The 22,872-nt window shown below is 49.3% G+C and overlaps 1 protein-coding gene across 2 annotated transcripts in view; it reads left to right on the top strand.

Annotated features, from left to right (window-relative positions):
• Positions 1-22,872, top strand: part of ATP1A1 (ATPase Na+/K+ transporting subunit alpha 1) — a 32,787-nt gene that overhangs the window by 467 nt on the left and 9,448 nt on the right. The window contains exons 1-13 of one of the 2 annotated variants that reach the window (XM_058302993.1): positions 396-422; positions 10,654-10,761; positions 11,706-11,765; positions 13,942-14,145; positions 14,855-14,968; positions 15,391-15,525; positions 15,656-15,773; positions 16,255-16,523; positions 17,260-17,458; positions 18,337-18,446; positions 20,513-20,647; positions 21,117-21,309; positions 22,548-22,723. In XM_058302993.1, the coding sequence (XP_058158976.1) occupies positions 411-422; positions 10,654-10,761; positions 11,706-11,765; positions 13,942-14,145; positions 14,855-14,968; positions 15,391-15,525; positions 15,656-15,773; positions 16,255-16,523; positions 17,260-17,458; positions 18,337-18,446; positions 20,513-20,647; positions 21,117-21,309; positions 22,548-22,723 (1,833 nt within the window). In that variant the 5' untranslated portion in view covers positions 396-410. Of the gene's footprint in view, positions 1-395; positions 423-10,653; positions 10,762-11,705; positions 11,766-13,941; positions 14,146-14,854; positions 14,969-15,390; positions 15,526-15,655; positions 15,774-16,254; positions 16,524-17,259; positions 17,459-18,336; positions 18,447-20,512; positions 20,648-21,116; positions 21,310-22,547; positions 22,724-22,872 lie in introns of those variants that run through there. The other variant, XM_058302992.1, reaches the window with a different exon arrangement.

Below are 22,872 nucleotides of genomic sequence, written 5' to 3'. Positions count from 1 at the left end.
CCGCCGCTGGGCCAGCCCCGGCGCCGAGAGGCGGAGGGCGAGCGGCCTCCGGGCGCCCCGCGCCGCATCCCCGCGCCCGCGTCCCCTCGCCGCCCGCCCTCGCCTCGCCTTCCCCTCCGCCCGCCGTGCCCGCAGGAAGGGCGCGCTCCTCCCCTTCCCCTGGGGCGCTCCCGCGGGCGCCCGGCGGGTCGGGCCCGCTCCGGGGCTGCGGAGGGCCGGGCGCCGCCGGGGTCTCCCGGGACGCGGGCAGCGGCGCTGGCGAGGCTCCGGGTCCCGGAGGTGCGGGGCCGTCGCCAGCACCCGGCGCAGGCGTCCGCCTTCCCCTAAGGAAAAAAACAACCGGCTTCCCCTGACTGCGGAGCCGGTCGAGCGGGCCGGTGCCAGAAAGGGTGTGTCCCCACCGCCCCGAGATGGCCTTTAAGGTACACTTTTGAGAGCCTTAATGGGCCAGCTCAGGAACACAGGATGTGCCCGGGGCGCCGGGCTCGTCCCCCGAGCTCCTGACTGGCGCGGTGTGTGTAGTTTTTTGGAAGGATGAGTCCCGGAGGCGCCCGGGCCTGCTTCCAGCGCCCACTCGCTCAAGGGCGGTCCCCAGAGGACAGGAGGGGTCCCCAGGGCCGGGGGCGCCGCGGGCAGGCCGGGACCACCTCACTTCCTTCCGCATCGGCGGCACCAAGCCTTGGTTGCCCGTAGTCCCCGCAGAAGGCTGGCTTCCAGGCCGCAGAGGACACTGCCCAGTTGAGAAAAAGCCCACACGAAATAACGCCCCAGTGCCCCGACTCCTGAAATACAAAGGAGCCGGTCCCGAGAGTGCCGGGGGGCTGGGGTCCTCGCCTGTCCCCTGGGCTTTGCACCGTGCGCGCACTGGCACGGCCCCCCTAGACTCCGGCGAGTGGATTAGTGACTGGGGGACTAAATGGATTTTTAAGGAGGTTATTTGAAAGGCTTGGAGCAAGTAGGGAGACGTGGGGAGGCACCATTTGTAGGGCGCTGGAGAGCGCAGGCAGGGCCAGCCCGAGGGGCTCTGGAAATGGGTCAGGGGCCTGTGCCTGTCCCACACTGTCCAGCTGCGGCTCATCCCCTAGGCGAGCGCTGCTCAGGCTCCCCTTTATCTCCAGAGGGAGGAGACGGCCCAGGGTGGGGGAGTCCACAGAGCTCTTAGACGCCTGGCGGAGGCTGGGAAGGTGAAGTGACTGCTCAAGGTCAAACAGCTGGTTGGCAGGTTAGTGACAGATCAGGAGGCCCCGAGTGCCCCCTGCTCTGTGTTCTCACAAGCCTGACGATACGTGCTCTCTTAACCTTGCCTTAAAGCCAGGACTCGGGACATTTTTTCAGATGAAATGGGGTATCTGTGCTTTTCGCTTCACGGGTCGGCGAGATGTGTGGGTCAGTCTTGTTCATATGTCTCTACGTCTCTTTCATAATCGCCCAGGTACTGTAGTGGCAAAAACAGCCTCCCACTTGGGAGGTTGGTGGCGCTTCAACCTAGATAGATGTCTTAGTGGATCCTCCACCACGACGTGCTGAGAGTCTAGTGAGCACAGTTGAACCGTGACTGGTTAGCGCAGGCCGGTGTGCTTGGCTAAGGGGTGGTATTTCCTGCTCCGAGAACTCCGATCCAGTGTGCATTAAGTTGCCTGTGTGTGTGGCGCTGGTGGCCGTGATTCTTCTGGCATAAAGTTGCCCCTTTTGTCCCCAGTGACTTATTGTGATAGTCCCAATGTTCAGAAGGCTATTTCGTGCTGAAACGTTGGGATTTTTCCACACGGGGATTAAATGTGGGTGGGGTGGTGACTAAAGCACTGCTGATAATTGGTTAACCAGGACGCCCGTGCCGCATCTAATTTTTAAGGTCATTGTGCATTTCTCCCCCACCTTTTTTCTCCTGCAGCTTGGGGCCTAGGTTTGAATGATATTTCAGGGGGTTTTGTATCCTTTAAAACGAGGCCCTCAACTTCTGATAAGCCAATGAAAGAACAGCTCTTGCTGAATCATTCCTGGAGGAAATAGGATTCTGGTCTTTTTTTTTTTTTTTCCCTTGGGTGTTTTTTGCCAGTAATTTGGCTTAAATCCTCAGCTAGGCCTGCCACCCAGAACTATTTAGTTCACCAGAGGCACACACCATAACTTACTTAGAAATGCAAGAAACTGTTTTCCCAAGCTTAGAAAGGATGGGGGAGGGGAGGGGAGGTGTCGCTAGATTTCTCACTGCAGTTCTTGATTCAGTTTGAATATTAACTTAGTCACCTAGAAAATAAATCATAGCTTAATGGGTAGTGATTTAAAGAGGCACGAGGGGAAAAAAGGTTCAGGTGAAGTTGCACAAGGCCACACATGTCAGCAGAAATCCTGGTTGTATGGTAACATTATCAGCTGCCCTTTTGGAGCTCAGCTTGAAAGTGTGACTAAATATTCTCTGGCTGCTATAAAGTAAGTACTTTAGACTCAAAACATGGTAAGGCAGAGCCCTCCCAGTGGAAAATTGCCCAGGCCTGGCCAAGAACAAGCCGGGCAGTTAGAGGAGAGCCAGGCACCTGCAGTGGGGAGGGGGGGTTGGGGGTTGCCTCAGCCCCTTGGTCTGTTAATTGTCCAGCCTGGTAGAGTGTAACAGTTGCCTGCTGCTCAGGTTCTTTCTGTACCCTCTTCTGAGGGTGTCTCCCCTTTTGGTAACTGACTCTTTGTTAATTTGTAATGTTCTTTGCCAGTAAGTTTGTAACACTACCAGTGACTCACCTTTGGATGGGAGGGTAGGAGAGAGAGAGGCCTGAATCATAAAATTTGAGATGATTGAGAGAGACGTAATTCCCATATATATATATATATATATATATGAAAGAGCTTTCAAAAATCCAGTGAAATGTTTGTCCAAGTGAGGACTAAAAACATACAGACTCCTGGGAGTGTTTTAAATGCCTAAATTGGCATTTAAAAATTAAAAAGTGGAATTAAACATAAGCACAATAGACTGGCATGCATCCATTCTCCATCCCAGAACTCTTCTAAGTCATTGTTTTAAAGATTTATTTTTATTTATTTTTCTCCCCTTACCCCTTCCCCCCCATTTGCCTGCTCTCTGTGTCCATTCGCTGTGTGTTCTTCTGTATCCACTTGCATTCTTATCAGCGGCACCTGGAATCTGCATCTCGTTTTGTTGTGTCATCTTACTGTGTCAGCTCTCCATGTGTGCGGTGCCACTCCTGGGCAGGCTGCACTTTTTTTGCGTGGGACGGCTCTCCTCACGGGGTGCACTTCTTGCGCATGGGGCTCCCCTGTGCAGGGAACTCCTTGCGTGCATCAGCACTGCATGTGGGCCAGCTCCACACGGGTCAGGGAGGCCCTGGATTTGAACCCTGGACCTCCCATGTGGTAGGCGGACACCCTATCCACTGGGCCAAATCTGCTATCCATAAGTTATTGTTTTAAGAGTTCGGTTTTCTGGTTATTTTAGCGGCAAGTGAGCAGATGAATGACTTTCTGTTTAAATCAGACAATATTCTTTTGAATGTATCCAATCCCAAGAATGAAAAAGAAGCTCCAATAATGAGAAGTTTTTTAACTAAAATAGTTTGAAGGATTTTGTATGGAAAGTTAATTAAAATTACTTTCTTTATTTAAAAACAGAGGGGGAGGGTGGGGGAGCATCCTGAAACTTGAGGTTCTCAGCTGTGTCTCAGCTGTCCCATGGATAGAATACTCTAGTGTGAAGTGACCTGTGTTCTGTTTGCAAGTATGAGGTGAAGCTATTGTTATAGGGTGGAGACCTAGAGAGGGATGGTAACCGAGAGAAGAGCAAATCTTTATAAACTGGGTTTGCTGTTCATCAGTTAGCCTTAAACCCTTGCAAAACTAGAGAACAGTTTTTCTTGCACCTGAAAAACACTAAGGACAAATATTGTATGACCTCGCTTATTAGGGAATAACTAGAAGATGCAAATTCATAGAGACAGTAGATGACAGGGGAGAGAGGAGAGTTAACGCCTCATGGGTAGAGTTGTTCTGTTTGGGGCGATGGAAAAGCTTTGGTAACTGATGGGCGGTGATGGTAATGCAGCATTGTATATAGGTTGGCATCGCTGAATTGTATACTTGAAAGTGGCCAAATGGGAAATCTTAACGTTGATCTATGGTACCACAATTTTTAAAACTTAACCGTATTAGGGACTGGAAATAATGGGAAATACTCCTAATTACTCTCCAGAAGGTCTCCTATTTAGAGTTGTCCTTGACTTTCACTCTTCAGTTACAGGGTTTCTTTATGATTGGTTGGCATTTTCACGGTTTTAAGTCTTTGCACTAGTCTTTAAAAAAACAGAACGAGCCTTTCAGCCTTCTGTGATGGGAGGAAGCCTGAACATTTGTGCCGAAGTCCCTTCTTGGAGCTGCCAGGGCTCCTGGCCAGCCAGCAGGCCAACAGAAGAAACACGAGTGTCCCATCAGATGGGCTCACCGTAATCAGAGTGGCAGCGCTTGGGCAGCAGATCGCTGAGCAGAAGGCTGCCCCGTCCCTGCCAGAGCTGTCCAGGGCTAGACTGCACTGAAAATACATGTCCAGCTAGTGATAACATGAGGAAAGGAGACTTCTCAAATCCACGGAGCCTGTTTTGATTCTAAGCTCTCCTTAGTTGATACATTTTTGGAAAAGATGTAACCAAGTCAGTTCTGAACTTTCTCACATTGCTATGAATTGAGTGTATGAGAGGAAGTGTATTCTTTGGCTGTTCTTTGCATATGACTCACCTCATTGGTTGTGCTGAAATCTGCTGTCTGGAATCCACAAGAAGTTCTTCGCATTCATTTGACTGATGAGTTCTGTTAGTGAGAAAAAAAAGGACCCCAACCCCTACCCTACAACTTTTCTCTCTGGTTTGGATTCATTTGGATCCGGAGCCAAGGGATTTTGGCCAGCAGACCTCATTCCTTTGTGACTTTACAGTGACATGGATCTGAACATTACCTACGTATCTGGTTTTATTCAAACCCTACTTAGTAACAGCTCTGGACGTTTTGTGTTGGTGATCCGAAAAGTTGATTCCTGATGGCCTGTGCTTTGTCTTTGCAATTTGTTTGGGGACCTGCTAACAGCCCCAAACAAAGCGTAAAGTTTTGTGGATTAATGGGCCTTGGTGTTTGATTTATCTTTTCTGTTCTCTTATCACTGGTGAGGGCAGTGCCCTACTGCACTTTTTGGGCTTGTCCTCTTGTGTTCTCTTCTTTTATCCAGCGTATTTGTTACTGTTTTGTTTGGTTTTGTTCACTGAACTTGTCTTCAAATCCTATCGCATTTCTTTAGGGCCTTGTGCAGCCTTTACTCCTTTTCAGCCAGGGGGTCGTTTTACTTCTCTTTCTAGGGTTCAGGGTACCGGTTAAGAAGACACCAAGAATTCTTAGGAGTTGCTTCATTCCTTTCGTAATGAGGCTTGTGCCAGTTATTAACCTGCTGTCTCTCAAACTGACATGTTCTTTTGAGTAGCACTAACCAAGGACTGGGCAGGCAAAATGAAAAACCGGGCCGAGGACAGCAAATGGAGGCGATTAAAGAATAGACAGAAATGCTTAACTCTTTATAACCCGGGTGCCAAATGTGTAGCTGTAGAGTTTCCCGGGGAAGCTAAGTTTTTTCTGAGCTTTGGAACACCAGAGCACATTTTTAGGATTTTTCCCTCCTGGTGATCCTGTAGGTAGACTTAGCTGGCGCAGGTAGGGTGGTCTGGCCAACTCTTGGAGAATTTACGTGGGGGCACGCTGGAAGGGAGGCGCATACTGGCTCATTGTGGGATGAGGCAGCCCGCTGGGGAGAGCTGCGGCTCTTTGACTGCAGCCCAAGTTTGGAGACACTCTGCTGGGCTCACAAAGGGACCTGCTGCTTTGGCCTTGCTTCATCCTCTCGTCTCCAGCACGCTGCACGTGTGGGTGAGAGAAGGCATGTGGAGGCATGGTGGTCCCTGGGGTCCGCTCTGCAGGGGAGAGCTGTTCTTCCCTGCTCGGCAAGTGGTACCCCTGGAGGTGGGGCTGCTGCAGTATTAGGACACCGTGTGTGCTCCCTGGCTGCCAGCCACCTCCTAGCCCTCCCGGCCCTGGCTAGAAAATTCCTTGTAAATAAACTCAACTACTTAATCATTTAGGAGCTAATGTAGGTGTAATGAACTGGGGTGTGTCTTTTTTTTTTTTTTTTAACTTATATGTTCTTTAAGTTTTAGTCAATGAGATGAAATGAAAAACTACCCAAAATAACAAAATGAGGTTTTTTTTAAAGGCTTAAAAATAGGTTTTCAGAGTAAATGAGGAGTGGCAGTCATTTATAGGTTAATGAAAGCCAATTTATAATACTAACCTTTGTGTAACACTTCACAGAGTACCTGGGCATCCGTGATCTCTTTTGTGTGTGTGTTAGTGGGCCCAGGGACTGGACCCGGGATCTTGTACATGGGAAGCCGGCACCCTCAGTTGGTGTTTTCCTGTTTGTTCGCTTGTTGCTTGTTTCCTTTGGTTGGTTTTTAGGAGGCACCAGAGATCGAACTCAGGACCTCCCGGATGGGAAGCAGGTGCTCAACCTCTTGAGCCACATCCTGCCCACGTGGTTGTTTTTGATAATGATAAGACCTAGGAAAACAAAAGCACCACCCCCGGGTCTCTCATTCTCTCTCTAACATAAAGATTTAGCACAGCCGAGGCAGTTGCTTATTAGCAGCCAGCAGGTTCTGCGACCATTCCACAACTTCCCTGCTATTACGGAATTTGCCAAGAGGCAAACGTCCTTCAGGCCTCCTCTGGACTGGGTTGCATCCAGCAGTGGCATTTCCCGCCCTTCTGGTCCCTTCTGCTGGGCAAGGGTTTCTTTCAGGTGGTCTTGGGAACTGCAGTTTTGTCGGCGTTTTCTTCTCGGGTTGGGGGGCAGCTCCCTGTCAGAAGGCCTCTCTGAGTTCTTTTAGTTGTATACCGAGTGTTATTCCCATTTCTTGGATGCGGAAGCGGAGGTCGACTTGTTCAAGGTCATGTAGCTGGCCCTGGCAGAGTTAGGATGATTTGGGGCCGACTCAGAAGTGCCACGCACAGCCCTGCCTTAGGGAATGGACATTGTCACAGCAGCCCGGTGGGCTTGCAAGGGGTCTCTGGGATTTTTCCAGTGTGAAGAGCACCCTTGCAGCTGCTCCTGGGCACAGGGCACTGTTGTGAGGCGGCGGGGACGCTGCGCGGGTGGGGGAGCCTCCCAGGCCTGCCTGGGTGGGGGCTGGTGGTTGGCAGGGGGAGATGCTGGTGGCGGCTGCGGCTCGTACAAACCCGTCCCAGACCCTCCCAGACGTCACTCCGGGCGTTTGGGGTGGCTTTTCTTTGTTTCTCTTTACTGTTTATTCTGGGATCATTTTCTGTACCTGCCGCACCTGCTCCCTGCCACCGCAAGTGTTACTTACTGCTGAGAGGAAGGAACGTCGTCAGCCCAGCATGGCTGCGCGTTGTGAGGACTCGGTGCATCTTTTTGAAGAGTTCCCTCTCCCCATCTCCTGGGCGCGCGTCCCCTTGTCCATGTGGTGGTGGCAGACGTCCTAGCGATGAATCTTTGAGGGGACGGAACCCCTGGGCGGTCCAGGGTGGAGGGGACAGCACCTCAGCCAGGTGACACTGGACACGCCCCACCCCTTGCTGTGCGTTCCCGGTGTCTAAACGAGGGTGGAGGAAGAACAAAGAAAATATGGGCCCCGGTGGACAGCGTTGTCGCCGTGGCGGTTTCGAGAAGGCTCTCAGCGCAGTGCTTCCCGCGTCCGGGGTTGCAGTGCGTTGCTGTGAGAGTGAGAGCATGATCTGAAAGTTTTTATTGAAAAAGTAGGGATCGAGTGCCCAAAGTGAGGGGAAAGGCCACTTTTAGTCGGTTGAGGGCATACCTTATTTAGCGTTTTCCTGGGCCCTGCCTGTCTGTCATCCCCCTCCCACCCTTGAAAGAAACACTAGAAGATAACCTGAACTGACCTCTTGTTACCATGGTCCCCTGTCCTTCCCTGCACCCCACCCTCACCGCGCACACACACACACACACACACACACACACACACACACACACACACACGGACTTTCTGCTTTGAGAACTGCCGTCCTTGAGCCGGATGGGGACTGCAGTAACTGATCTTTGGCTCCCACCAGAATAAGCTAGTCGTATTGTGTATTGTGTTAGGGGGGCAGGCACCGACTTGTGGAAGCCACCCGGCCCTTCTGGACAAACTCCGCCTAGTTATAAAACCTAAAATTCAGAAGAAAAGGAAATTTCGCATGATAATATTTCTCACGTCTTTCCCAAAGGGGTCTACTATAAAATGATGCCTTACCAGCAGGGAGTTAGTTTAAGGGATGGGGCGAGGCACGGTTTACTAGGAAACCTAGATTTCCAGTTAACTTTGCCATTGATAACTGTGACACTATTGGCAAGACATTTTGTAAATGGGCCTAAAACTTTGGAAGGTTGCCAAGACCTTAGCTGCTTCAATTATTCTCCTTTCTTGGAGTGAAAAATAATGGAAATAGAATAAATCAAAGCACGCAGATGGCGAGGCAGAGGGATTCTAACTCTGATTTTCATATATTTAAATTAGATCTATTTTACCCGATACTCCACTTGTTTAAAGAAAATCTGTGAAGTCTTTTTAAAAATCGATGCACACTGGCCACAGAAGTCTTTTAGAGAGCCATAGTCAATGACTTTAAAATGATAATGTTTAGTGTTGTGCTTTCCCATTAAAAGCATTAGGGAAATCCCGCTTTATAATAAAGATTGTGGTTCCTCTTGTCTCCAGTGTGGGGGATTATTTTCCATTTTAACTCTGGCATCAAGAGCTCTGCTCAGCTAGGCACTTACAAATGTGGTTGCTCCATAGTGGAGAAAATGTCAAGAATGCGGGCTATCTTTAGACCTGCTCCATTCTTAACAGATAAGAGAGAAACTAACCCCACTCTTTGTTGGAAGAAGTTAGTCAAGTAATGCTGCAAACGTGACCTCAGAAGCCGAGTGCTGTGAGTAATATGTCGCCACATTGGACGTTTGTGGGCAGCATCAGCTAATATGGAGCACAAATTTTCCTTGGAGTCTTAGAGGGCAGGATCAAATTCAAGTGGACATTGTATTAAGTTGCAACCATATCAGCTATGACCGAAACAACACCTTTTCATTTTTTTTTTTTTTTAAATTTTCATTTCAGCCTGGTAGAATTTTAATCTGGACACATAAAATTACTGCTGTAATAGCTGGCACCAAAATTCTGGAAGTACAAATGAGCACACAAGAGCCGAGAGATACCGCATCCCAGAAGATGCACAGGCATAGTAATAGCATAACCCATCGCTCATTTTAAGAAAATTGTTGACATTGACTTTGTCATTCTTTTTTTTTTTTTCCCCCTGAGATGGCTCCCTCTTCTCTTTGCTTGTTACCTGCTCGTTGTTTTTGCTCATTGTTTGCTTGTTGTCCGCTTGCTGCTTCTTTTGGAGGCACTGGGAACTAAATCCAGACTTCCCATGTGGGAGGTGGGGGCTCAACTGCTTGAGCCCCTTCCTCTCCCCTCCTGTCATTCCTTTTTTCCCCCTTGTCATTCTTAAGTTGTGGTTACAGCAGGAAGTATCTTTGGGCTGGAGGATGTCTGGAACGGGGGGCCCCTTCTGTTCCACTGGCTGAGCTGTGGGGCAGCAGGTTCGGGTATTGTGTAGATAAGCTAAACATTTTACACCGGGCAGGGGAGTGGAACGATCTAAATTTAAACTATGGAAGCAACATTTTCTCTAAAAAGTGTTCCCGTTTTTCAAGGGGCGTAGGTGGATCCTGTGAATTGTGTGATAATGCACATGCTTTTCCTACATCCTGCTTATGTCAAAACATTTTCAGTGACTTTCATTTTTGGGGGTTTTATTTCAGACTGCAGATTGGGGTGGGGACTCCCTTTTATTGTCTTATTTAAGGAGTTTTAAGGACTCTTGGTGATTTTTTTTTTTGTCACTTTTTTTGTTGTTGTTAAATGAAAATGAAAGGTCAGCGTTTTTATGTGAACATTAAAGATCCTTAAGCTTGGAACTTAAAGGCTTTGCAAAGCTAAGAATTAACAAAAAATAAATAACTCGAATTTAAGTGTATTACATCATTTAATCCTCCAAAAAGCGCTCTGAGGCAGACGCTATCTCCATGCTATTGAAGGGGACACTGAATCTTGGGAGTTAGTGATTTGCTGAAGGTTACACAGCTGGTTTATGGGGAGCCCGGGATTTAACTCGGACCACCTGGTTCCCGGATTCAAACCCAGGTCCTGCACCACTGCCTTGAGCTGATCTTGTAAAGAAGCTCCATTCCTCCCTGGAGGAAGACGGAAGGGGCGGTGTGGATTTCTGCAGCACCACCTCGAACCCTCTCCCGTTCCCTGGAAGTGGAAGTGGCTCTCGCAGCCCCTTCTGGAGGGCCTTCCTCCCTGGTCTCGGGGCACTGGGGTGGAGCTGGCAACGCCGGTATTAATAGCAGGTTGCGTCGTTTAGCATGCGGCATAAAGAACAATTTCCCTGGATGGTCCTGCAGATTATTCCAGACAACGGCTAATCTAAAAGCTACCGGAATCCCTCGCTCCAAAAACGTCAGGTTTGACATGCCCTTCGTAACCTACAGCCACACCTTTCCCCCTTCTCCCACAGGTCGGACGTGATAAATATGAGCCTGCAGCTGTCTCAGAGCATGGCAACAAGGGCAAGAAAGCCAAGAAGGAGAAAGACATGGACGAGCTCAAGAAGGAAGTTTCCATGGTAAGTGTCAAGAGGAAGGCTGCTCTTTGTTTTCCTTCTTTGAAAAAACCGAGCATATCTTTGAGGATGTTTTTTTTCCCCCCGTCCCCTTCAGTTAGAGACATGCTTTATTTTATTTGGTTTGTTTTTAGGAGGTACCAGGGATAGAACCCAGGACCTCATAATGGGAGGCAGGCGCTCAACCACTTGAGCTTCATCTACTCAAGCAAAGAGATCATAGCAGCGAAGAGTTGTCGAGGACGATATTGGACAATTTCATTAGGGTGTTGGAAAAGTTATCCGACCACTCTGGTGCAACCTGAGATCCACAGAAGGAACCGGTTGACATCCGGGACTTTTGCTTTTCTCTCTCCGGGTTATGCCCGACATTGGGAGAACTTGCAACCTCTGCAGGCTCTGAAGTCCCCACACGTTTAACCTGTCTAGATGCTGTCTGGTCATCAAATGACTTTTACTGGTGGGAGTGGATGTGGCTTAAGCAGTTGAATTCCCACCTCCCACATGGGAGGTCCCAGGTTTGGTTCCTGGTGCCTCCTGAAAAAAAAACAAAAACAAACACCAGGCAAAAGAAATGAAAAAAACCAACTCAGGGAAGCAGATGTGGCTCGGTGGTTGAGCACCAGCTTCCCACATATGAGGTCCCAGGTTCAATTCTGGTCCCCTGGTACCTTTGAAAAAAAAGGGAGTTTACTAGATTTCCAAGAGTGTCTGGATTTCTTTGAGGTGATGTGGTCGGCGGCAGGGGCTTCCATCACCCAGGTCCCTCGTCCGGGTGAAGAGCTCCCAGGAGACAGCTGCGAGGTTGCTGTCACTAGGCAGTCGTGAAAAGTACAACTTCCTCACTAAAGAAAAACTTGTGTTCTAAGCATAATGATAGTCTTGAGTGGTGATGATGCTTTTTTTATGCCATGATGATGAATTCTTTTGTTTTTGTTTTCCCTTAGGATGATCATAAACTTAGCCTTGATGAACTTCATCGCAAATATGGAACAGACTTGAGCCGAGTATGTTCTGATTCGCATCTTGTTTTACTGAATCCTATCACATTTTTCCTCTAACCTCGGGGCCTGGTAGGGAAATAATGACAGCTGTCCTCTGGGGGTGCCTACTGGGTGTCAGAGTTTGGGCTTTATATGTTCCCGTTTTGTTTTCCCTGAAACTGTTTGAAAGTAGCCTTTTTCCTATGTTAGGGAAGGCGAGAAACCCCTAAGTGGGAACGCCAGGGTTTGAAATTCAGTGGCTTCCAAGCCACATGTTCGGTGACCTTTTGTTTAAAAACCCTCTCTATTTTCCCACGTATGTTAAATTGAGTTGGCTATTTCAACTGGTGTAATCTGCAACAGTTGAAACGTTTGCACTTTTCCCAGCTGGCTCATTGTAGTGTGTCAGGATCTTGGTTATTCTATCAGAAACAAGTATAAACAATATATAAACGTAAAACTGAAAAGTATATACAGACAACTTGGAAGTAAACAGTCTTGGGGTGGGAGGGAGTGTGTTATTTTTACACAAACACTAACACGTCCGGGGAATAACTTGACCGCCCCGCTAATCAGTAGCTGCCAGTGCTTCGATAAAGCGTGAAGAGGGTCCAGAAGGACGTGCTGGCGCCGGCCCCTGCGGTCGCAGAAGGCTCGGCCTCTGAGGAGTGAGCCAGGAGTGACCACGCGCTCCCCGTGTGCCAAGCGCTTCGCACGTACTGTCTCACTTCAGTTATTTTTATTTTCATTTTTATTGTGGTAACGCATATATGCAACATACACTGTCCCATTTCACCCCTTTCGAGTGTGTGGCTCAGTGGCGTTACGTGCAGTCGTAATGCTGTGCTGCCGTCACCAGCACCATGGCCAGAACTCACTCACCTTTTATTAGAACCCCGAAGGTGAGGCAGAGCGAGGCTGAGAGGTGAGGAGTTTTGTTTGTTTTGTTTATTATTGTTATTATTGGGCATGATAGGGGTGATGATGCTCAAATATGTGATTACACCAAATACCGTTGATTGTGCTCTTTGGATGGATTTATGCTTTGTTAATATGTAACAGTAAAATTGATTTAAGAGAAAAAAAGAATCCTAAGAAGTAGTAAGAAGTAGGTTCTCAGAGACACTAAGCCAGTTACTCAAATGCTGTGGGTCTGTTTCCTGACTTGTTAAAAGTGATTAATAAAACCTAAGAAAAGGTTGTCACGAGAATTAAATAAGCTAGGCAGCGTAAAGCACTTAATTAAGTACCTGGCGTGTAGATGGTGCTCCAGTATCTAGGAGTGGTTGTCTGTATATATTCAACCTGAAGATGCCAATACAAACTTGAGGCAGAGGAAGGTTCTCAATATTTCCTTTTTTCCCCCCTTCCTATCTGTTTTTATTTTCCCCATACTCCCTAGTTCATGCAAATATTAAACTCAAGACAAACACAAAATATATATGACCAAACCTTTTAAGCAAAAAGGTGTTTTAAGTGTTTTCTGACTTGGATTTTGATAGTATGAAAGTATCATATTTTGCCCTCTTAATCAGAAGCAGCAGACAATTGTCTGCTCTCAATGAATTTCAGTTTTAAAGCCTATTAGAAAATTATAGGGCCTCAGTACAGTGGGCTTTTGCAGTGAATACTTCTCAGACTTGACAGGTTTACTGTGTATGAGCCCTTCCTTGCCAGGCAGGTGTTTTAATTATATCTAAAATATAAAGTTCTATACCTAACACTTAGCTGTTAACCTAATAAGAGATTAGATGCCTACACAGATTTTTTTTTCTCCTTTGATATTTGTAGAGCTTTTTGTGTGTGTTCCCTGCCCCCCCCCCCCAACAGATCAGATAAATAGAAAACTCAGAGCTCTTAATATACAAAACTAATCAATTAGTTAAGATATATACCATTTTGGTAAAAATGCCAATTAGGCGTGAATCATTTGGTCTGAAACTTAGAAGAAACCAGACGGGACCCAATCTGTCCATGGACCAATTTTAAAAGGCTTTTAATCTGGGGGGGGGGTTGTGGGTTTTTTAGGAAAACTGAGCCGTCGTTCGCCTCAGCCACGTGGGAGATCATCCTCAGAGTTGTTCATGGTGAAACGTGCCAGGTCCCCCCCAGATTCCTTTCCTGTGGCTTCCCGGCTTTCGGGGGCTCTGTTGGTGTGGGAGCAGGTGCAATGTGTCTAACCGATGCCCCCGTTCCTCAGGGCCTGACGACTGCGCGCGCCGCGGAGATCCTGGCCCGGGACGGCCCCAACGCGCTCACGCCCCCTCCCACCACCCCCGAGTGGGTCAAGTTCTGCCGACAGCTGTTTGGGGGCTTCTCCATGCTGCTCTGGATCGGGGCGATTCTCTGCTTCCTGGCCTACGGCATCCAGGCCGCCACGGAGGAGGAGCCTCAGAACGACAACGTGGGTGCACGGCCCCGGGCTGGGCTTATCTGGGCTCCGGGTGCCGGCCTGCAGCCCTCCCCTCCCACCTGTCCTCGTCCCCACTCGGTGGTCTTCAGCCCGCTGGGGGGTTAGCGCCAGCAGCTGTCGCCTTCCGGCCCGCCCCGGGGAGACGGCCGGGCTGGGCGCACCCCGCCGAGTGTGGTCCCATAAATAGAGGGCCTGGGTCCCGGCCCTGCCCTGCCGCCCGCCGCCCTCTGTCTTGCTGGTGACGAAGTGTCTGTGGGACTGACTCTTTTTGGGGGCATTTTTTTTTTATGAGTTCGAAATAAGTTCTATTTCCCAATGATTTTTTTCTCTATATGTTCATTTCTTTAAATATATTTTTTATTTTTTTTTAAAAGATACTTAGATGTTACATAAAATATTACATAAAAAAATGGGATTCCCATATGCTCCCCCATTCTCCCCCGTCGACAGCCTCCCTCGCGGGTGTGGCGCGTTCCGTTACCGTTAGTGGACACGCACTGAAGTAGTGATGCTAAGGAGGGATCGTACTTAACTGACTCCTGGGGCCCTGCGACACGAGGCACAGGAAGGGGGGAGAGCCGTCGTTCCGCGGCCTCGGCCTCTGCCAGCAAACCTGCTTTCCGTGCGGTCAGAGCCTAAGCGCGTGTCCTTGGGTGCTGGGCGCCGGCCAGCGGGCCCTTACCTGTTGGTTTCCTTCCAGCTCTATCTTGGTGTGGTGCTGTCAGCCGTCGTCATCATCACCGGGTGTTTCTCCTATTACCAAGAGGCGAAAAGCTCAAAGATCATGGAGTCCTTCAAGAACATGGTTCCGCAGGTACCTGCTGCTCGCTTCCGCGGCTTCACAGCCCCACCACGGGAACTTAGTGCGGCCCTGACTTGTTCCAGCCACTTAGTGCCCTTTTGAAAAGAGACGGATGCCTCTAAATGGTTTTGGCTCCCCACCTTCCCAGACTAGACCCGTTTTTCACACACCCCAGAGGGGGAGAGCTTCTTTCTGAACATAGACTTGGAAAGACCAATCCCGAAAGGAGGCATGTCTCATGGATCGCCGCGGCTCCTGTCGAGCAGGCTTTTATAACCTGACAGAGACCGGGAGACTGGCAGCGCCTTCATAGGTTCAGATCATTGGGATCATGGGGCATTTCGCAATCGACTGTCCCCTTTTGACCCTGGCTCTCCCCGTGGGGACCCGTTTTCATCCTCTTGCGCGGTGTGAACCGTTTTCTCCTTCCAAAGCAAGCCCTTGTGATCCGAAATGGCGAGAAAATGAGCATCAACGCGGAGGACGTTGTGGTCGGAGACCTGGTGGAAGTGAAGGGCGGCGACAGAATCCCCGCTGACCTCCGCATCATCTCCGCCAACGGCTGCAAGGCAGGTCTCCCCCGCGCCCCGCATGGGCACCGCTCGCCGGGCATTCGCTGGGCACAACGCATCGAGGTCCGTGGGGGCCCACGCCGCTGGCCGCGCGCTCACCGGTGCCTCCGGCTTCCCTCCCGTGCAGGTGGATAACTCTTCGCTCACTGGCGAATCCGAGCCCCAGACCAGGTCTCCGGATTTCACGAATGAAAACCCCCTGGAGACGAGGAACATCGCCTTCTTCTCCACCAACTGTGTTGAAGGTGAGGTGTTGGGCGGCGGGGCACTGTGTCTCGGGCGTGGGGAACAGCACGGCGGGATCGTGGGCGCCGCTCTCGTTTCCCTGGCCCCACGTCCGACAACCTCGGTGCAGCACAGAGCAGGTGGAGGTGGACGGCTTGCTACACCTGGGAAGCCCCGAGGCTGTTTGCCCTTCTCTCCACCTCATGTGCCTCTGCTGCCTCTGCTCGTGGACAAAATTCCCTTTGCCAAAGTCTGTGGCCCAGGGACCGGCTGTAGCACCATGGTTGAGCACCTGCCTCCCACAGCCCGGGTTCAGTCCCCGGTGCCTCCTCAACACACACACACAAATAAAGGTTATGGTTGAAAGCCAGCAGCCGGTCCTTAGAAATGTGGGGGTTTCGTCGTGTGTGGTTTTTTTAAAAACCAGGTCAGGTAGTTGCGCACGCGCTGTGGCTTCTCTCTTGTTGGGTAGCACTGGCACGGCGCCCTGTCCTCCCTAAGGCACTGCGCGTGGCATCGTGGTCTACACTGGCGACCGCACCGTGATGGGCAGGATCGCCACCCTAGCCTCGGGCCTGGAGGGGGGCCAGACGCCCATCGCCGCCGAAATCGAGCACTTCATCCACATCATCACGGGCGTGGCCGTCTTCCTGGGCGTGTCCTTCTTCATCCTCTCGCTCATCCTCGAGTACACCTGGCTCGAGGCCGTCATCTTCCTCATCGGCATCATCGTCGCCAACGTGCCCGAGGGCTTGCTGGCCACCGTCACGGTAAGGGGCGTGGGGACGGCGCCGGCCGCCCCTGCCCGTGCCCCCCGCCCGACCCCCGCCTTCTCCCGAGGCGCCGCCGAGTGCTGCCCTGGCCCCCGTGTTTCCATGGAGCTTTTCTCTAGAGCCTCGAGGGAAACCGACAGTCGGGGCAGGGAAAATTCCCCAGCGTGCTTTTACGGGGTGGGTCGTCACCTAAAAGCATAAATTTTGTTCTTGAATTTCCACTGAGTTGTTCCACGATCCCTCACGGGGCGATGGAGAAAGAACTTGGGGGGGGTGGCGGGAACAGAACGTGGTAACTCCTTGGCCTCTTGCTTTCCTCAGTTCCTTGCTGTTTTGTGGGAGAAGTAAAGCCCAGTATGTTTTTGTTGTTTTGTTTTTTGAGGTCCCAGGGGCCGGGGATTGAACCCGGGACCCTGTGTGAGGGAAGCCGGTGCTCAGCCACTGAGCCACATCGGCTCCCCTGCGTCGGTTTTTTCATTTATTTTGCTTGTTCCTGTTTTTAGGAGGCACTGGGAACCGACCCGGGACCTCCCCTGGGGGAGCAGGCGCTCATCCCCGTGGGCCACATCTGCTCCCCCAGTACATTTTACCACTGTCTTATTTCCTCAGACTTGGAAGGAAGGTTGGAAAGATTGTAGTGTTAAGCAGCGAGTGTCTTCCGTGTCAGGGTGGAGCAGGGGTTTGTCCAGGACCCCAGCCCGCGCCTGAAGGCGTCTGCTCTTAACTCCGCTAGGTGTGCCTGACGCTCACTGCCAAGCGCATGGCGAGGAAGAACTGCCTGGTGAAGAACTTGGAAGCAGTGGAGACCCTGGGCTCCACGTCCACCATCTGCTCTGACAAGACCGGGACCCTCACTCAGAACCGCATGACAGTTGCCCACATGTGGTTTGACAATCAGATCCACGAGGCTGACACCACGGAGAACCAGAGCGGTAAGCGGGTGGGGGGGGGGGCTCACGCTTGGCCCTGCCTGCTCGCGTTGCCTTTTATTTATTTGCTTTTAAGAGATGATGATTTTTTTATTTGTTTTTAAGCTCCTGGTAGTTTTTGTTTGCTTGTTTTTACCATTTGGTAAGGAGTCAAGGATATGGACTTTAGATTTTTTTGATGTTAGAGAAATTAATTTGCATGTGATGGGAAAATGCATTATATTAATTTGGAAATCGGTATCATTTTGGATTTTGCGACTTTAGTAAGAAAACTGAGAACATAGCAATTAAAGCAGAAGATTGGCATTGTTCAAAAGTTCAGTGCTTTATTTTCCTATGCTTTTCATTTTGAAAACTATTAAAGTGTCTCATTTATGCATGAGCGTACATAAACAAGTGTAGAGTAAAAGTCGTGAAATTACAAAGCAAATATGCATGACATCATACAGGGTTCTCATACATCTACAACACCCCACCTGGCACTGTTGGGAAACATTTGTAACAAATTATGAAAGTGCTTTGTCATGGTATTACCACTAACTATAGTTTGTAGCTTACATTTGGTGTGTTTTTCCCCCAACTCACCTTATTGTTTTCTTTTGTTAAACCGTATATTTTAAATAAAGCGTACCATCAGTGGCATTTGATATGATCCCTGAGTTGCACACTCATCATTTCAGTCAATATCAGAACATTTTTATTACTCCAAAAAAACCAGCAGAATAGAAACCACGCTCTTACCCGTATGTTAGTGCTACTCATTACAAATCCTGTGGTGTGCTTTCACCATTTCCATTCATTCCCCAACAGCTTTACCACTTGCACACACATTAAGCTTTCTGTTCTTTGACCACATTCCTCTCTTTTCTTGCCTCCATCAGGTGTTTCGTTTGACAAGACCTCAGCCACCTGGCTTGCCCTGTCTCGAATCGCAGGTCTCTGTAACAGGGCGGTGTTTCAGGCCAACCAGGAAAACCTGCCTATTCTCAAGGTATGCTCGGAGTTCCTGAAGGGCTGTCGACTGCCTCCGGGAGCGTGGAGCTACCCCACGAGAACTGTCGTTCAAGAATTCTTACGCAGCGCCTACCTGTTCACTATGGAATACTAGGAATTGCCTTGTGGGACACTGCGCTGTGTTTAACTTAAATAGTATTGCCCAAAGACCCCAAGTACTTGTACTGCCTCATGGTCTGTATAGGTTGGGAGCAGGGGAAGATAAAGTAGAAAGTGGCCCAAAGTGGGCTTGGAGATGGGAAATAGTTCTTACTGGTTTTTTTAAAAACAGAACAAAACACAAAACCCTAGTTTGTTAGTAAAGTCTTTTTTTTAGGATTTATTTACTTACTTTTCCCTACTCCCTCCTTGTTTGTGTTTGCTGTGTGCTGGTCTTCTTTTTAGGAGGCACCAGGAACCAAACCTGGGATCTCCACTGTGGGAGGAAGGTGCCCAGTCACTTGAACCACCTCTGCTTCCTGCTTTGTTGTGCCTCTCCTTATGTTTTCCTCCTTGTGTCGCTTGTTGCATCAGCTTGCCGTGCCTGCCTGTCGCGTCACCTCGCTCTCATCTTCTTTAGGAGGTACCAGAAACCAAACCCAGGACCTCCACTCCCCCCGGCCTTGTGGTAGGCAGGAGCTCAATCGCTTGAACCACATGCACTTCCTAGTAAAATCTTTGAGAGCTCCAGTTTATTTATAACCTAACCTAGCCGGCAGTGAGGGCTACCTTAGTGACTCGGTAATCATATTGGCATATTAGATCCAGTAAATCCCTGAAGCCATTTATTTTCTTAAAATAACTGAGCTATTTTTTTTGTTTCTGTTTAGCTTGCTTGGTAATGATGCAGAAATAAACTTGAAGGGAAGATCCCATGCCTCATGGAATTCTCGTGAATTCCAAAGTGACTGACATTTTACTGTTACCTGAGGGGGAAGACAATCTCAGAAGGGCCACGTGGTGGCAAGGGTCGTTAGAAGTCAAACGAGCCGTGGGGGGCTCTCTGAACCCGGTGGTAGTAGTTCTAGACAGAAACCGTGTCGCCAGAGACAGATGTGGCTCACCTGTACTGAAATGGCCGCTAAGGGGAAGATAGGATTCTTTAAAGGAGATTTCCTTAAGCGCTTTGAGGATGATGACGTTTATCTTGCGGTAAAACTTAGTTTTTCCTTACGTCAAATTTTCCAGGCTTTAGAGAATAAAGACACATACGACTGTAGGGTCAAATGATTCTGATTTAAAAGCCCCAGAAAGGAAGCAGGCTGGATAACTATTTCAGGTATTCGACAGGTGGGGCCATGTCATTGACATGATTAAAAATAAAATAGCCCGCTGCCCTATTCCAGTTTTAAAGTAGTCCTCCTCATTTTCATGTTTCTTTCCTAACCTAAACCACCTTTCTTATCATACAGGGTTACTATATCTGTAAGGAAGCACTAATTTGCTAATCTGTATATGTGGCCTTGCATGTTGGAGTTCTGAAATGGTTATATGTTGTTTACAACCAGGATTTTTTTTTTAAAGAAAAAGCAAACAGGTCTTTACTTAAACTAGAAGAGATTAATGACAAGATTCACAAAACAAAACTTCCTTTTGCACAACCAGGAATTTTTCGGTATATCAAAATATGTGCATCACACAAAATAGAAGTGTGTAACCTGAAGTTTGGGCTCTAACTAAAATGTTGGCCAATTGTATTATTGTCAGAACTAATGATAGCTTTCAGTTCACATCCTTCAGGCCCAGGTAATTTTGTACCCTTGAGTTATGTTCGGGTATAAACATAAAGTCCTTTACTTTGTCCCTGACAAGGCATTTTCTTGTAAACTGCAGGGCAGTGAAGGACGCTGTAAATGTTTACTTTCTCAGTTGGAATTTTCAAATGCAGAACTAGAAATAGATGCGCTGTGAGCTGCAGCAGCCCTGGGATTAAGTGGTTCTTGCTATTCCTCGTCTGTCGTCTCCTCTCCTGGAATACAGTCCAAATTCTTTCGCCTGTTTTCCAGCAGTGCCCGTCAGTGAGGCTTTTTCAGGGTGATTAACAGACGGTGTCTCTGTTCACAGCGGGCTGTTGCGGGCGACGCCTCTGAGTCGGCCCTCTTGAAATGCATTGAATTGTGCTGCGGTTCTGTGAAGGAGATGAGGGAGAGGTACACCAAGATCGTGGAAATACCCTTCAATTCCACCAACAAGTACCAGGTCTGAGGATTTGGGAGAGCTTGTGGGGTGCAGACCAAGGGCACGGGGGTGGGGAGGGTGGAACATAGAAACCAGGAGAAGGAGAAATAGTCTCCCTCCTTGGAGTCTACAAGCTGTAAAAGCTTTTCAAAACTAAAATCACTCAACCTTTTATGTAAGCTTGGATATTAAATTTTACACTTGACATAAGGAGAAAATCCTAATCTTTTTGCATATTAGTAGAGTAAATGAAGGTAAAGTATTGAGAGAATTTTGTATGTGAAGATGTATCACGAATTTATGACTGTAGCAACATGCTTTGTTTTTCCTTGTTGCATTCAAGGTATTAAGACATTTCAAAGTTCAGAAACAAGAGATCTTGGGTTTTCCTGTCACAGAGCCCAGGTGTTAACTGGTGCTTTTTCTTTTTTCCTTCCACGGGCTGCCACATCCAACTACCCAACGTTTACCTTGGCGTACTCCGTCACAGTTGTCCATTCATAAGAACCTCAACCCATCCGAGACCCGGCACCTGTTAGTGATGAAGGGTGCCCCGGAGAGGATCCTGGACCGCTGCAGCTCTATCCTCCTGCACGGGAAGGAGCAGCCGCTGGACGAGGAGCTGAAGGACGCCTTCCAGAACGCTTACCTGGAGCTGGGTGGCCTCGGAGAGCGAGTGCTAGGTACGAAGAGGAGACGGCTAAGTGCCCAGGGCACGACTCGTGGTGTACTTAGTTACGTAGTAACAGTTGCAAGTTACCATATTGCTCTTTGTACCTTTTTTCTTTTAAAATAAATCAAGTTTAGTGATACATAGTAATAGAGCATAAATCCATCCAATCAATACAATCTATAATCATTGGTATTCAGTATAATCACATAGTTGTGCGTTCATCCCTTCATTGTTAGAGCCCTTTGATTATTCCAGTAATAATAATGAAAAACAAAAACCAAGCAACCAAACAAGACTCATCACCTTTTTTTCCTTAGTGCATCTAGAATGAAGCCATTTCCTGGCAGCCACAGAATGGTTGTGAATTTACAGGAGATCTTATGCAGTTATTTCATAAGTTAGAGTAACAGGAATCACTTAGTTGGTGATGCCATTTGTCTTTTCTACCCTGTGAGAAGCCTTTTCTACCTGTTTTGAGAAAGTAGCATCTGTAGTATTTACAGATCGACGGATAGAAGCGTCTTCTCTGTGTAAGCCTCCCGTTCTCCTTGGCTGGTGTGGTGTAGCACCGCCTGCCTCACCCTGTACTCCGGTTCACCCCTGCTTCCTCGTGTCTAACTCCAGGAGTCTTTCCTGTGTGTCTTTCCAACTTAAAGATCGCCGTCTCCATAAATGTTTTGTTTCGCCACTTGCAGCACCCCAGAGTAGCAGCTGTCTCTGCACTCCACATGGTACCTTCCACTATTTTCAGGGCCATAGTATTGTAATACAACATTGAAAGGAACGTCGTGAAGGTCTCGGTTCTAACTTACGAGATGATAAACCCCGTGGGCAGAACCTGTCCACGCAGCGCTTACCCTTGCAGGACCTAGCACGGCTCTCCACAGTGGTGCTCAGGAAAGATTTTGGTTAAACGAACGGGTGGGCGCAGGTGCTGCCCTCGAGTTTCCGTTTAGGGAAGCAGAGGCCCAGGACTGCGTGATTCGCCCAGTGTTTGGGGGCCAGGCCTGGGACCCCGGCTGGGGCCTCAGCGATCGCCCTTCAATCTTGCCCACGTTAAACAGCCCCTGTGTTTGGGGGCTCTCTGTGGCAGTCTTCCTGAATATCGTCACCCCATCGCGTGTCAGTGTCCATTAAGCCTTCACCGCGTCCTAAGAGTGGGTCTTAGGAAACGGCGTCCACGCCCACCCCCAGCCCTCGCGCCTCCCGCCCCGGGACGGAGCCCTCTCAGACCCTCCCTCCTTGCAGGCTTCTGCCACCTCCTCCTGCCCGATGACCAGTTCCCGGAGGGCTTCCAGTTCGACACCGATGACGTGAACTTCCCCGTCGACAACCTCTGCTTCGTGGGGCTCATCTCCATGATCGACCCTCCGCGGGCCGCCGTGCCCGACGCCGTGGGAAAGTGCCGCAGCGCCGGAATCAAGGTGCGGTGCCCCGGCTGCCGCCTCGGCTGCGTCTCGACGGCCACAGGCCGGCGGGGGACGCGGCCGCCACCACGATGTCCGGGCGGCGGCCGGTGCTCTCGCCGGGAGTGGTAGTTTCTCCTCCAAAGCGTTAGTGGTCCCTAGGAAAG

The sequence above is a fragment of the Dasypus novemcinctus genome, chromosome 9 (assembly GCF_030445035.2).
Source record: "Dasypus novemcinctus isolate mDasNov1 chromosome 9, mDasNov1.1.hap2, whole genome shotgun sequence".
In the NCBI taxonomy this organism is placed as follows: domain Eukaryota; kingdom Metazoa; phylum Chordata; class Mammalia; order Cingulata; family Dasypodidae; genus Dasypus; species Dasypus novemcinctus.
This window is presented reverse-complemented; position numbering and strand designations above follow the sequence as displayed.